Source organism: Amblyomma americanum, chromosome 8 (assembly GCF_052857255.1).
Source record: "Amblyomma americanum isolate KBUSLIRL-KWMA chromosome 8, ASM5285725v1, whole genome shotgun sequence".
NCBI classification, from domain to species: domain Eukaryota; kingdom Metazoa; phylum Arthropoda; class Arachnida; order Ixodida; family Ixodidae; genus Amblyomma; species Amblyomma americanum.
In genome coordinates, this window is record NC_135504.1 from 19,672,156 (window position 1) to 19,687,141 (window position 14,986).

The 14,986-nt window shown below is 52.9% G+C and overlaps 1 protein-coding gene across 3 annotated transcripts in view; it reads right to left on the bottom strand.

Moving 5' to 3' along the window:
• Window positions 1-14,986, bottom strand: part of LOC144101037 (protein rhomboid-like) — a 240,272-nt gene that overhangs the window by 16,898 nt on the left and 208,388 nt on the right. For all 3 annotated transcript variants that reach the window (XM_077634046.1, XM_077634047.1, XM_077634048.1), the window contains 2 exons: window positions 13,194-13,347; window positions 12,280-12,497 (listed from right to left, as the gene is read on the bottom strand). In XM_077634046.1, the coding sequence (XP_077490172.1) occupies window positions 12,280-12,497; window positions 13,194-13,347 (372 nt within the window). The remainder of the gene's footprint in view (window positions 1-12,279; window positions 12,498-13,193; window positions 13,348-14,986) is intronic.

Consider the following 14,986-nt stretch of genomic DNA (forward strand, 5'->3'; position numbering starts at 1 on the left):
AGTAGTCGAGCGCCCTAACCACTGAGCCACCGCGGCGGCTACCAAGAAAGTTCAAGATATGCTTTTTGCGCATGCGACCACTGCCGCTACCCTACCTGCGAGTGCGCCCCCTAACTCCGTCATACCTGTCATCCGCGTTCATGAATGCTGGGTGACGTGACGCAGAGTACCTACAACACTCCCTGAGCATACCTATTTTAGTTATTTATTCAATTCTAGGGGGTGGGGGGGACAAAAGAAACAGCAAAGAAGAAAACATATCGCTAAAGACAATTCTGAGTAATGCCGTCGCCGGTGCACTGTGCTATGACAGCAGAAGGTGGTACCATGCATTCCCCTATCGAGTGCGTTGAATGCATCTTTTTGCGCGAGGTAAAAAGTTAATAATAATGATAATAATTGGTCTTTTAAGTTTCGATGGAGGCAAAACGCAAAAGGCACCAGTGTGCTGTGCGATGTCAGTGGACGTTAAAGATAATAATAATAATAATAATAATAATAATAATAATAATAATAATAATAATAATTGTTTTTCGGGTTTTGGGAAAGTAAATGGCGCAGTATCTGTCTCGTATATCATTGGACACCTGAACCGCGCCGTAAGGGAAGGGATAAAGGAGGGAGTGAAATAAGAAAGGAAGAAAGAGGTGCCGTAGTGGAGGGCTCCGGGATAATTTCGACCCCCTGGGGATCTTTAACGTGCACTGACATCGCACAGCACACGGGCGCCTCAGCGTTTTGCCTCCATAAAAACGCAGCCGCCGCGGTCGGGTTCGAGCCCGGGAACTCCGGATCAGCAGCCGAGCGCCCTAACAACTAAGCCACCGCGGCGGGTTAAAAAGTTAATGAGTCAGTGTTTGCGGGGGGACAGGGTGACTGCAGCTGGCGCAGGACAGGATTAATTGGAGAAATATGGCAGATCCCCTTTTTTGTCCAGCAGTGATGATGATGACGATGATCAGCCACGGTGACAGTGCCGAGAGCGCACGATGTGCTCCCGGCAAGGCTGGCGTGTCAAAATCACGAGAACGCACTGACCTCAAACCGGCGTTTGGGTAAACCTTGAGGCGAACGCGGCCGCTCCGACAGGGCGACGCGAATAAACGCAAGAAACCAGGTCGTCATCATCATCACCATCGCGCCCTCTGCCCACGCCTCCTGCTGGCCACACACACGCGAACGACCGAGTGATGAACTTAACCCCCCCCCCCCCCCCCATACTCTCTTCTTTATCCAAAGGGCGCGGTGCTGTTCGCCCTCTCCCGCCTTCTCCGTAGACGACCACTGGGGCAACAGCACCGGGTGGATGGATACATCTATGCTGACCTGGAGCGGGGGTCCACCGTAATGCACACTCAAGTGCGTGCTCAGAATACACCGCCTTCCGCTTCCCACGGCGCCTGTGTGCGCGAGTCTAGCAGCAATTGGAAGAAAGAAGGCAAACTGCGTCGGGTGATCAGTTTGCAGTTCTCTTCAAGAGGGGTGCACAACAAGCGAAGGCATCGACGAAGAGAACTGGCCGCTTGACTCTATTCACATAGCTCACTGTTCCGTTACCAAAGTCTGTCTCCCCCCCACCCCACCCCACGAACAGACACGTTCAATGCCTCGAGGCGTTAGCGTCTTGAAAGGAAGGCCTGGCATTGTTCCGGAACACTGTCGCTTACGAATGGCATCGCGGCTCACGCCCCACTTATGACAGCAGTGTGAAAGCACAGCCATCACTCATTGTTCGGAGAACTTCCCAAGCTTGCGTACGTACACTTTCACTTCGGCCTCGGGGCTGTCGTGTGCGCAGTTCGCGAGGCACTGTTATTGGTCTGTACACTGACGAGCGAGAAGACCGAAGCCCTAAAGGACGACACACCGAACAGAGATGACCCGCGCGTGTTTATAATAATAATAATTGGTTTTGGGGGGGAACGGAAATGGCGCAGTATCTGTCTCATTTATCGTTGGACACCTGAACCGCGCCGTAAGGGAAGAGATAAAGGAGGGAGTGAAAGAAGAAAGGAAGAGAGAGGTGACGTAGTGGAGGGCTCCGGAATAATTTCGACCACCTGGGGATCTTCAACGTGCACTGACATCGCACAGCACACGGGCGCCTTACCGTTTTTCCTCCATAAAAACGCAGCCGCCGCGGTCGGTTTATGCAGTGCAGCGTTTCGTTGCACTGCAATGCGCCAATTTGCGAAGCACCATACTCACGACACACTGAACCAATGGAGCAGTATCACACATGGATGCAACAACCAGCCCGACAACCTGTCTTAGTGCACCTAGACGACAGGCAGAACTGCTGACAACGCGCTGCACCCAACTATTTCAGTATACACGCCTCTCCGCTCCACCGCATCCACAGCCTATCGCGGTCTGAATGAATAATTCCCATCCGGCCTGGGACGTCGAGGCGTGGTTCCACTGCCACCAACCTCCACTCTCGCCACGAAGACAAAGAGGGCGCTGGTGACGGCAGGCGAGAGAGAGAGAGAAGCATGGAGGGATGCTGGGTGTGCTTCGCCCTCGTTATGCAGAGCCAGACGGCCAACGCCCTCTGGGACCCGGGGCCCAACCCTGAGGAGGCAGACAGCGGAACCCCGGGTCCCGCGCGCGCACGCCACGCGGGATCAAGGACGCATTAGTAACTCAGTTCCGCTCTTCATTATTGATCCCATAATTCCTCACCTCCTTTCCTTTTCTCAGCGTGCCCCAGAGAGCTCGTTTCGCGCTCTTCCGGGTTGTCGGAAAAATTGGCGAGCAGGGTTAGTGGTGACGGATCGGGCGTCTTTGAAGACGTAATATAATGGTGTTATACGCGAGAGGCGACTTCGTAACGCGGTTAAAAGCGGAGTGAGCAACTGGCCGGAGCATAACTGTGCACATATATGGCTCCTTTAGTCCGCGGCTGCTAGTTACAGAGCGATAGGCTCGGGCGCAAGCGTAACCAGCAAAGCTTAAAAAAGGGGTAGGGTTGTAACGTAGTTGAACCGAGTAGACTTGCCAACGCACGTGTTCATTCTTCGCCTCTTCTTTCTGGCATCTGCACGCGACCGCCTTTCTCGCTCTTCGTTTTCCGCATCGTCCCCGAGTTCCTCCGAACAAATCCGAGCTTACCCGAGTTACTCCGAACAAACCCGAGCTTACCCGAGTTACTCCGAACAAACCCGAGCTTATCCGAGTTCCTCCGAACAAACCCGAGCTTACCCGAGTTCCTCCGAACAAACCCGAGCTGACCCGAGTTACTCCGAACAAACCCGAACTTACCCGAGTTACTCCGAGGCTCCACACGATATTCTTGATTTGGGACCGTGTTAAGCACTGTAATAAATAAACGCGGGCGAAAGTGTCCCAGCTGCGCAAATGGAGAATGAACGTGGCCACGACTGAGCTAAACATAGCCCATTTACGCGCTATAAAGACGCTAATTCGACTGTTCCCTAGTGTACGTGTGCGGAGAGTGGGACGGGGGGTGAGAAAGATTAGAAGGCAAGCCGGCCCGCCCTGGTTGAAGAGGGCTGCTTCACACAACCCCTTCCGCCCACTCGTCTCTTCCCACAATAGTAAAAGGTGGGCGAGTACACCCCCCCCCCCCCCCCCTCCTTTCCCTGTCTGCCCCTCTACAGAACGAAGGCGCCGTCTCCGATATCTCCCGGGTCGGTCCTCACTGAGAATGCCGGGACTAAAAACGGAATCGCTATAAACGAAGCGTGCACAGACGAAGATGCCAGCCCTTTTCACTTCCGGCACCCAAGGCGTACGGTGTATGTATACATACATTAGCCTCTCAAGTGTGGAGCCCAGCGAATCAAAAGATAGGAGACGACTTTGTCGTAACAGCCAGGGCGCGAATTCGGCGAAGGAGCAGGGAGAAAGCTAGGCGCGCACGCAGAGCTGCATCGAGAACAACTTGTGTTTTTTTATTAAAGTGAAAGCATAACATGGCCCAAAATATTGCGGTTTTAGAAAATTAGCGACTAGTCGAAACCGTGTCGCATCAAAAAAGCGGGAAAATACGAAATGTTGACCAGTAGTAGTCAGTACTACTACTTACAACTGCACCAGCTACAGAGGAATAAGAACAGAATAAGAATAAAATTAGAATAGAATAAGATTAGAATCATAAAAGAATTGGAATGCAAATGAAACAGAATTGTAATAGAAATGCTTTCGCGTTACAGGTATTAAGTTCCTTAATTGCCCCTGGTAACTTTTTTTATGACTGTCACATATTTCACTCAAGTATCCCGCCTGACACTGACCAGTACTGTTGGTGTACGTTACACTTTCAATTCGAACAGGAAAAAAGGCCCGTGTACAATGCACGCATTTTTACACGCAACGATTCACGTTGCGTGCTGGAACCGTGGAATCGGAACAGGAACTTGCGTATGTCGTCTAGAAAACGCACTGCTGCACTATATTGTAAGTTTTATTATTTGTCCTTATTTTTATGCCACTTGCACCAACACTGCAGAATGACATCGCGTACAGAAAGGGCGCTGCTTGGACGACCCTACAATTCTACACATTCCTCGGGTGACCTGGGACTAAAGAAAAACTCGCAGTCCCCGTCCCATTCGACGAAAACGCCGTTCAACGTTTTCTATTCCGGGGAAGTGTTGCGACAGATTCAGCGTTCGACGCGACAAAGACAGGGGGAGGGAGGGAAGAAGAGGGAGTAGAACACACACACACACACACGCACACGCACGCACGCACGCACGCACACACACGCACACACACACACACACACACACACACACACACACACACACACACACACACACACACACACACACACACACACACACACACGCACGCACGCACACACACACACACACACACACACGCACGCACGCACACACACACACACACACAGGAACACAGGCACCCAATGAAAAGAGCCGACAGCCAAGGAACAGGGCGCTCGGCGTCATAACACGTGCGCGGCCCGCGCCGCGCACCGGAAGTGCGCTGGCGCCCAGGAATGAGCCGCGGGCCAAATGCGCCGCTCGACACACGGCGCGTGCGCAGGAATTCAATTAGCCGTCAACTAACGCCCCTCCTTCTTCACGGGCAGGAACACCGGCAACTATGTGCCGTTACTGCCAGAGGAGGAGGAGGAGGGGAAGGTGGGAGGGGAGGACACGTGCAGGGACAAGACAGCGGCCCGGAACACGGGCACGGCTTCAACGACAGGCGACGGAGAAAGGGGGAGCCGAAGTCATCTCTACACGTGGCCGCCGCCCGCGCGCCACGTGCCGACCGTTGGATACACGTAGAATGCAGCTCCTTAATGATGTCTCCGGGGGCCCCCCAAGACGGAGGGACGACTCTCAAGGGACCGATTGTTTCCGGCATCTATGCGACACCTTGCTCTTGGTTGCAATGGGGAACTTGCGCTGAAGTTTGCGGTGCCGATTGCAGCGCCATAACACACTGCCTAGCGGGAAGAGCAAGCAGTTTTGGGTAGTACTGTTAGTACTTTTCCGCGCCACTTTCAGGCGCTTATTGGCGTGAGCCTCCGCGCTCTGTCGAAGGCGCACGTGCCGTGCGTCAGCTATCTGGGCTACGCCGAGAGAAGCTAGGCAATGAATGCTGTCACCCAAACGCGGGTATCTAATCGCGCAGAATGTGTTCTCGCGTTTGCAGCGGCCCAAGCGGCTGACAAAAGCAGTTTTGAGTCACCGAATGGAACAATTGCAGAGCCACCTTGGCAGCGCAGGTTCCCCATGGGAGTCCTGCACAGAAGTCATCGAAGCAAACGACGGCATAATTTTAGCTCGAAGGTCACGCAGGTTCAGCAGTGTATGGCTAACGAAGGAGATGACAAGTAAGGCTGCATGCTAAATGCGATTTCTCTCGCTTCAATTACGCTATACATCTCGGCAGAGTCATACTAGATAGATCGTACTAATGTCACCATCATCCATGTTGCGGCGCCTGCGGCCGCAGCTGGCTCAGTGCAGGATTAAATGGAGAACAATCCACGTATGATGATGATGATGACGATGCTGGATAGGTTCTCACATGCCCGGAGCTGAATGATCCGCCTTTTGACTGATACAGGAAAAAAGTGATGCCATAATCAGCGAAGATTAACAGAAAAGCAGATGCAGTACGCGCAGCCTTCCGAAGAAGGCGAATTTAGTCCAAGGAAACGATGCGTCTTTTTCACCCGATAAATGCTGTTGACAACCCAGCAATCTTCGCATCAGTGGCTGCGCTTCGATTTAAATCAACTGCTGCGCAGTGCTGCACTACGTGCCATTTGAACAAGCCACGTGCACCGCGGATCCCTTCTCTGAATCAGCTCAAGTGAGACGACTCGCTGTTAGCGGGATAAAAAAATAAATAAGTAACCCTAAGAACGCCACGCTTGACCAACGAACGAACGTTACATATAGGAAACGCCCTGAAGCTTCGACCCTTGTAATTAACAGACGACACACGCACAGTTCAACACCGTCGTCCAAGCTTTGCTTCTCTACATCCGGGTTCCCGAAAGGCGGCTGCCCGCGTGTATATAGTATAAGCTGTTTTAAAGCAAAACTAAAGAAGCGAAGCTGCCGCAACAGGTGTGCGCGAAGTGAACCGGGCCGGAAGGAAAAGTAGAGAAAAGGCGACGCGCGTAACATCCGGGGTAACGTGAGACCGGATGTGCCGGAAGTGTGCTTAACGCCGCAGACGACGACGACACTGGGTGAGACCAGGAACGGTCCGGGGGGGGGGGGGGGGGGGGGGGGGGGACCTCCGCCCGTTTGTAGTAGAGTGCGCGCTAGCAGCCTCCCCCCGTTCGCCCACGGACGCCCACCTACTACTACCCGGCTCGGGTGAGAAGAGCGTCGAGTCGAAAAACAATCAAACGCAACATAAACACAGTGAATGATGGCAAAAACAGACGCCCACGACGCGATGAATGCGCGCAGCGTTAGCATAAGCGCTGTACGCCGGCATAATTGATCACGTTGGAAAGCGCTTGAAGTTTCACTTCTATCATTAGCAGTGATAACCGAATAAAAAATGCATTTCCGAGGAGTGCGGTGGTGCGACTATCCGACCTGAATGAATGAATGAATGAATGAATGAATGAATGGTTTATTGGGGCTTAACGTTCCAAAGCGACTCATGCTATGAGGGACGCCGTAGTGAAGGGCTCCGGAAATTTCAACCACCTGGGGTTCTTTAACGTGCACTAACATTGCACAGTACACGGGCCTCTAGAAGTTCGCCTCCATCCGAATTCAACCGCAGCAGCCGGGATCGAACCCGCGTCTTTCGGGTCAGCAGCCGAGCGCCATAACCACTCAGCCACCGTGGCGGCAATGAATGAATGAATTAATGAATGGATGAAAAGGACGGACTCTGCTGCCCGGTTTCGAGAAAGGAGGGGTTGCTTAAACACTGCGGAGGAGAATCTTGATGACTTGCGCTTGATCATTTCCTCAAACGCGGGGGTTCATGCCAGGACGTCGACCAGGGACAGGAACAAATCGACCAGATCAAGAGGAACAAATGCCAGGAACAAACCGACCGGGGCTGTCACTTCAAAAACCTTATTGCAAGGCAGCTAACACCAAGTCAGCGAAAGACAAGCACGACAAGCGCGGTCTACCATGAGATGTCAGTGTACGTTAAAGATCCCCAGGTGGTCGAAATTATTCCGGAGCCCTCCATTACGGCACCTCTTTCTTCCTTTCTTTTATCACTCCCTCTTTTATCCCTTCCCTTACGGCGCGGTTCAGGTGTCCAACGATATATGAGACAGATACTGCGCCATTTCCTTTCCCCCCAAAACCAATTATTGTTATTATTATTATTATTATTATTATTAACCGTGTAATCCTTTACTGCCATGCCAAGGTTCAAGAAATAAATCCTTATAACTGCTTCCGTAGTCCATTTACTTACTTTCCGGCCGAAAGTACCCGGTATACCCCTAAACCGACGGGTACCGCACCGCCGTACCGCAGCGGTGGCCTCGTGGTTTGGGCATCCGCCTCGCATGCGGGAGGTGCGGGGTTCGATCCCCACTCGGTACCCACCGGTGATACAATGGGTACGAGCTTTCCCCTGGTCTGGTGCTCGGCTTACGATAGCGTTATATGCTTGGGAAATGCGTCTTTCAGCTCACCTCGTGCAATGAAGACTACCTTGTGCCATGGCGCTCTTTGGCCAAAGCAGCCCTTGCGCCATAAAAATTCGTCATCATCATCACCCTAAGCAGAAGGGAGTGATGGCCAAAGGAAGCGGACATCGGGGAAACGACCTTTCTGTCGGTTCACTCCTAACGTTCCACCACCGCAAACGCCACCGAGAGTCCGCGCCGGCAGGGAGCGCTGACCACAGCTGCCACAACGCAGGCTGTTTTTTTTTTTCTCTTTACCACCAACCCTCTCGCCTGTTCTGCACGGCTCGTTAACATCTTCATTGGGGAAATGCGCGCTTGAGGGAACGACATATTCCGCGCTCGTGCCCTTGCTCAAAAAAAAAAAATAAGTAAGAAGAAGAACGCATCCGCGCTTTCGGTGTTGACTTCCGCCAGGCGTGGGCTAGATCGTCCTGTCGCCCGTCCGTCGGAGGCGGCGGCGGTAGAGCGGCAGCTATCCATCCGGTCAAACACACGGGTGAGACGCGCAGGCGTGTGTGGGCCACGCCACTGCCACATGCATACACATCGCCACAGACGTGTGTGTGTGTGTGGGTGGGGGGAGGGGGGGGGTGCGACAACAACCAACCGGAAGCGGCGGCTGCAGACGAACGAAAAGCCAAAGAAGAAAAAAAGCGAGTCAATGGCGGCCGGAAGTGACGCCGAGTTTGCTCAGAAGCCCCGCGCGGATATGGCGCGGGGCAGCACATAGAAGAAGCGCGCGACAAAGCAGAGTCCAGCGGATGCGGACACCGCTGACCAAACGTCCGAGTGTATAGGGCCGCCTCCCTTCCTGTGCGGTCGCATGGTCCGACTGTTGGATCAGACGCCGCCTTCCCTGTCTAAGCTAAGCATGCACGCTTGAGCCAGGCATAGCTCTTTCACACGCACTCGGCATGTCAATGAACTGAAGCTTTCTGGCTCCGGATCGCTCGAATTGTATACATAGTGGAGTTCCCGGGTTCGAACCCGACCGCGGCGGCTGCGTTATATGGAGGAAAAACGCTAAGGCGCCCGTGTGCTGTGCGACGTCAGTACACGTTAAGGATCCCCAGGTGGTCGAAATTATTCCGGAGCCCTCCACTACGGCACCTCTTTCTTCCTTTCTTCTCTCACTCCCTCCTTTATTTATTCCTTTACGGCGCGGTTCAGGTGTCCAACGATATAACAGACCGATACTGCGCCATTTCCTTTCCCCCAAAACCAATTATTATTATTATTATTATTATTATTATTATTATTATTATTATTATTATTATTATTATTATTATTATTATTATTATTATTATTATTATTGTACACAGTGACTTTCCGCTCAGCTATGCAGCGGGCACGTCGAGGGCTTGTGAATATGTGGCGGCGGGCAGGGAAAGACACTTCCTCACGTTAAGCGGTACTCGGAGCATAGCTCACTTAAGTAGAAAAAAAAACGGTGTTTCCCTGAAGTTCCCGTTTACAATGTTTACGCTGCGCCTCGAGTAGGCGACCACAGACTGAACCCAAGGAGGGGTGGCTAGATGCGGGCCTTAAATATTGCGACAGTCAACAGACAGCAGTGGCATCTATCCTACAGCGTGATGTGAAAATACTCACTCCGCTCGAGCACATATCTGAGACTAGGGACACGTGGCCAGAGATGAAACGTTATCACCGGCTATCGCACAAAAACCGCAATGCTCTGCTTCCACTGACCAGAGGATAATTACGCTAACTACAATAATGGTGAAGTCGGAGACTATTAGTACACGACGCGTATGACGTCGACGCGGTAAGCACCAGAAAAACCTGTCTGTTACAGCTCATCGTCATCAGTCGTCTTAAATAAGGCCACTGCTGGACAAATGCGTCTTCCATATCGCTCGAATTAACACTGTCCTACGCCAGCTGCGGCCATATTACCCCCGAAAACCTCCCAATCTCCGCAGCCCACCTGATCCTCAGCCCACCTGACCCTCAGCCCACCTGACCCTCAGCCACCCTCTACTACGTGGCTTGCTTGCTGCTGTTACGGCAAATCAATAATAGTAATAATTGTTTTTTGGGCAAAGGAAATGGCGCAGTATCTGTCTCGTATATCGGCGGACACCTGAACCGCGCCGTAAGGGAAGGGATAAAGGACGGAGTGAAAGAAGAAAGGAAGAAAGTGGTGCCGTAGTGGAGGGCTCCGGAATGATTTCAACCACCTGGGGATCTTTAACGTGCACTGACATCGCACAGTACACGGGCGCCTTAGCGTTTTGCCTCCATAAAAACGCAGCCGCCGCGGTCGGGTTCGAGCCCGAGAATTCCTGATCAGTAGCCGAGCGCCCTAACCACTGAGCCACCGCGACGGGTTACGCCAAATTAAAGAAAACATTTTTCGATGCTGCTTAAACTACACCTACCCAGTGTGCTCAACGCTTCATCTTCTTCAAAGTCGGTCGCTTTTCTCAGCTTTCTGAATTCCAGAAGGGTTACGAAACGCCCAAACCACGCCACCTCCGCGTTTTATACACCAGCGCGACCCAGCCGGGCTCTGGTTCGCAGAAAGCGGCGCAAAAAATAGGAAGCCACGTGAAAGGCGTACACGCGAGCGGCGACGGGGGAAACCGGAATGCCCTCGCGCATTTGTGCGAGCGTACGTGTACGCGTTCCCCATTCACGCCGCCGAGAGCGTTATACAACGGCCGGTCCCCGTGGGCGGCCGAGAATACGGAACGGATCTCGGCGGCTGCCCACGCTCGGACCTCCGAGGCAGTGGGCGCGAGTAACTTTAACCACCACGCCGTCGTGTACGCGTGCGTGGGTAAACACGGTGAAAGGACAGGCAGAAGAGGGGAAAAAAATCTGCATCGACCAAGGAGGCCAGGTGCGTATACGCCTAAGATGAAGATTAACCGGAAGAAGAAAAAAAAAAACTGAGGCAAGTCGACCCGGCAGCTACACAGCGTGTCGTATATATACGCACACCGGGCGAAGCACGCAGCGTTAATTAGACGCACTGCACGCGTAAACATAGGCGAGCGGACCACGCCAGGTCGAGTTGCGTAGGACGCGGATTCGAGTGCGCTGGCGCACGGGTCAGCGTGAACTTCGCGGTGCTGTTAGAAGTATACGGTGTTACGCGGGCGGTTGCAGTGCAGTGGAATCGAGATTTGGGGCAGCTGGTTTGCGTTCAAGGCGAAGAAAACTGCGCATGAGATCGCGAAGTAAAAGAACAGCGCCCGTTCTGAGTTCATTGAATAACCGGCCGTCTTAAGCGTTGTTTTCTTCGCCAAGTTTGCGGTAGTCTCCGAGCGGTGCAGTCAACGAACTTAATTCGGGTCTACAAAGAATCGCAATGAACAACAGATCCAGCACCAGCTCCTTGCCGCTGAGTGGTTCATGCAGTAAACGGCCCGGGGGCGCATAGCAGCGATTTCTCAAAACTTCCTAGAGGGCTTAGATTCGCCACCACCAGGGGGTCAAATGACTAGTAGCGCTATCTGTTGCAGGTTCCAGGCGACCGCCAGAGGAGACGCGACGACCAGAAGGCCGGCTGACACTACAGCTACACCCCATGAGCAAAGGGTCAATGACTGGTAGCACCATCTGTTGCAGGTTCCGGCGACCGCTACAAGAGGCGCGACGACTAGAAAGGTCGGCTGAAACTACAGCTACACCCCATGAGCAAAAGGTCAAGGAGTGGTAGCTCCATCTGTTGCAGGTTCCAGGCGGTCGCTACAGGAGGCGCGACGACTAGAAAGGTCGGCTGAAACTACAGCTACACCCCATGAGCAAAAGGTCAAGGAGTGGTAGCTCCATCTGTTGCAGGTTCCAGGCGGTCGCTACAGGAGGCGCGACGACTAGAAAGGTCGGCTGAAACTACAGCTACACCCCATGAGCAAAAGGTCAAGGACTGGTAGCTCCATCTGTTGCAGGTTCCAGGCGATCGCTACAGGAGGCGCGACAACGAGAAGGCCGGCTGACACTACAGCTACACTCCATGAGCAAACGGTCAAGGACTGGTAGCGCCATCTGTTGCAGGTTCCAGGCGACCGCTACAGGAGGCGCGACGACCAGAAAGGTCGGCTGACCCCCAAGATACACCCCGTGAGCTGTAGGGACGACGTCTCCATAGGCCATCTACGGAAACTGGGGGGCCAGCTCACCTCGATGAGCGTGACGACGAAGACGAAGAGTGGCGGCGGCCGGCACGTGTAGTGGTCCGCGTAGTACTTGCGGTCCCTGCCGTCCGGCAGGAACTCGGTGGCGATGGCGCGCACCATGGTGCGGAACAGCGAGCCGCCTCCTGCGCCTCCCTCCGCGACGCCAGGGCGGCGCCACGGGCCTTCCTCCTCGTCGGCCGCCGACGAAGACGAGCCGCAGCCTGCACGCACCCAGGAGTATACAAGTCGTTTGCACCGAACTGCGTGCTATGTCATGCCATGCCACGCCACGTGTTCCACACTAGACTATATGCATAGGAACTGACTATGGGGAGTAAAAAGGGAGTAGGCTGTCCTCCGGAGCAGGGTGTGCGCTAGAGGACACCTTAGAGTGTATGGTCTCATTAGAATCATCACCAGGACCACGGGACACTGACCTCCAATTAGCCTAGCTTTCAACGCCATTACCTCTTGTCATATGTCATTATACGTCATGAGATGTCGTCACAGCGTGTTTATAGTCGCCCGGAAACTATCAGGGACATTTAGAACATAGTGATTCTATCGATTAGGAACATAGGGGAACATCGGGGTGCCAGATCGGAGGCGCAGAAAAATTACCGGAGGGCCGTTAACGTCCTGCGCCTGTGCATTGGCGCTCCGCTGTTCCCCTACGTCCCTAACCGCAGCAGGGTCACCCTATCCTAAAAGACCCCATTACCCTTTTCCAGGGGATCTACAGTGGTCCTAGGGATCAGGTATCGGTATACGACGGCCCGGGGAAGACTGGGACAATGCGGAGGATTGCTCCCAATGCGGCCTTCTCCATCCACGTGAGTAGAAATCACGGACTATCTGCCATAATGGGATTGTACGTATAGGAAGGAAGAGGCAATAAAGGGGGGATGTTCGCTCACCGTGGTATCCCCTTCCGGGAGTGGTGGCGGCGCTGAGCGTGCCGTGCCGCTGGCAGCAGTTGCCTCCTCCGGGCCCCCGCGCTTGGTGCCAGATGTCGCGCTCGTCTCGGCGGTGCACGGCGATCTTAAAGCTCCGAGTGCGCTTGCCGCTCATCTGAGAGAGAGAGAAAGGCGAAGGGAAAAGGAGGATCAATACACATGCGCGCTCCTCGAATTATCATACACCATTCTACTAATTAACAGTACACGTACACACACGCGCGCGCAACTTTTGGACCAGTAGCCGAAGCTGGTCCGGGCGCACGCTCACACGAACTTGGCAGCAAATAGTGTGTCACTGAACTCCATCTCAAGTCAAGGACGAAGAAGATGGTAAAAGAAATACGCCTGTTACGGTATCCTACAAAACTATCTGCGAGATCTGTGGAATGAGGGATAGGCAGCTTTGGACCAGTAGCCGAAGCCGGTCCGGGCGCATGCTCACACAAACTTTTCAGCAAACAGTGTGTCACTGAACTTCATCTCAAGTCAAGGACGAAGAAGATAGTAAAAGAAATACGCCTGTTACGGTATCCCACAAAACTATCTGCGAGATCCGTGGAATGAGGGATAGGCAGCTTTTGGACCAGTGGCAACTTTTGGACAAACTTGGCAGCAAATAGTGTGTCCCTCAACTCCATCTCAAGTCAAGGGCGAAGAAGACGGTAGGGTTTCGCATAGTGACTGTGCGAATGTCCGGACCCCGTAAGAGTATCTGTTACGGGTCCAATTGGACTTATTTTTGGAAATGTGGCTGAGAGTTTGAAGGATGCTTAACTCCCGCCACCGGTTGGCCCGGTATTGCACTACCTCCGGGATCGGCCTTGTCTTTAGCGCGTCTGTACTATCCTGTCTTTCTGCCCCATCTTTCAACTCTCCTACTCTCTGCACGTGGTAGCGATTGTGGCTCGGCTAGAGCCAGTGAGCAGGCCTGTGCACTTTCCTTTTCTTTCTTCCTGGCGACAACAGACAGACAGAGAGAAGAAGACGGTAAACAAAATATGCGTGTTATTGTATCCTACAAAGCTATCAGCAAGGTTCGTGGAATGAGGGATAGCTGAAACAAAGACGAAGGACAAACATCAGATACACACAACACAGGCGTCTTGTCCTTCGTATTAGTTTGCACTAACCCTCATGCCACGGATCGCAGATACAAACTTGTCCAAGTTTCCACCCTTATATCTTCGAGATAGTACAATATGCTCCTAAGTAGGTTAAGAGACGTTCGCTCCGCTCTAATCGAAAAGACATCCACTCGTTTGATTATTAGTTGTATCGCTCGCTCAATGACGTTCGCACAGTGTGCAGTGTAGCCTACCGCGATTTTTACAGCGCGCCCCAAAGCATGCACGGGAAAACGGCTCTGCGCAATTTACGGCATGCGTAAATCGCGTGCTTTTTTTAACATGAGAAAAGTAAAGCGTTGTATAGAGCCGGAACAACTTCTCAAGTGCGAAGTCTTGTATTTGAATGGAAGACAGTCAGTTCAGACAGAGCTAAATGAGAGCATATGTCTTGTCCCCCCCCCCCCCTCCTCCCCTCCAGGCCTCTTTCTTCATCGAGCTTCAACGAAAAGAAATTCCGGTCGTAAACATGTACGCAATTCAAAACTTCTGTCGCAACGTCCGGGTAAGTTCGTGAAGATAGAAAATGGCAGACTGTTGCATCCATGCACTCTAAACATGAACACGGATACATGAGTGTAAAATGTAAAAAATGGAGTAAGCTGACCTCTTGAGCACACTCTAAAA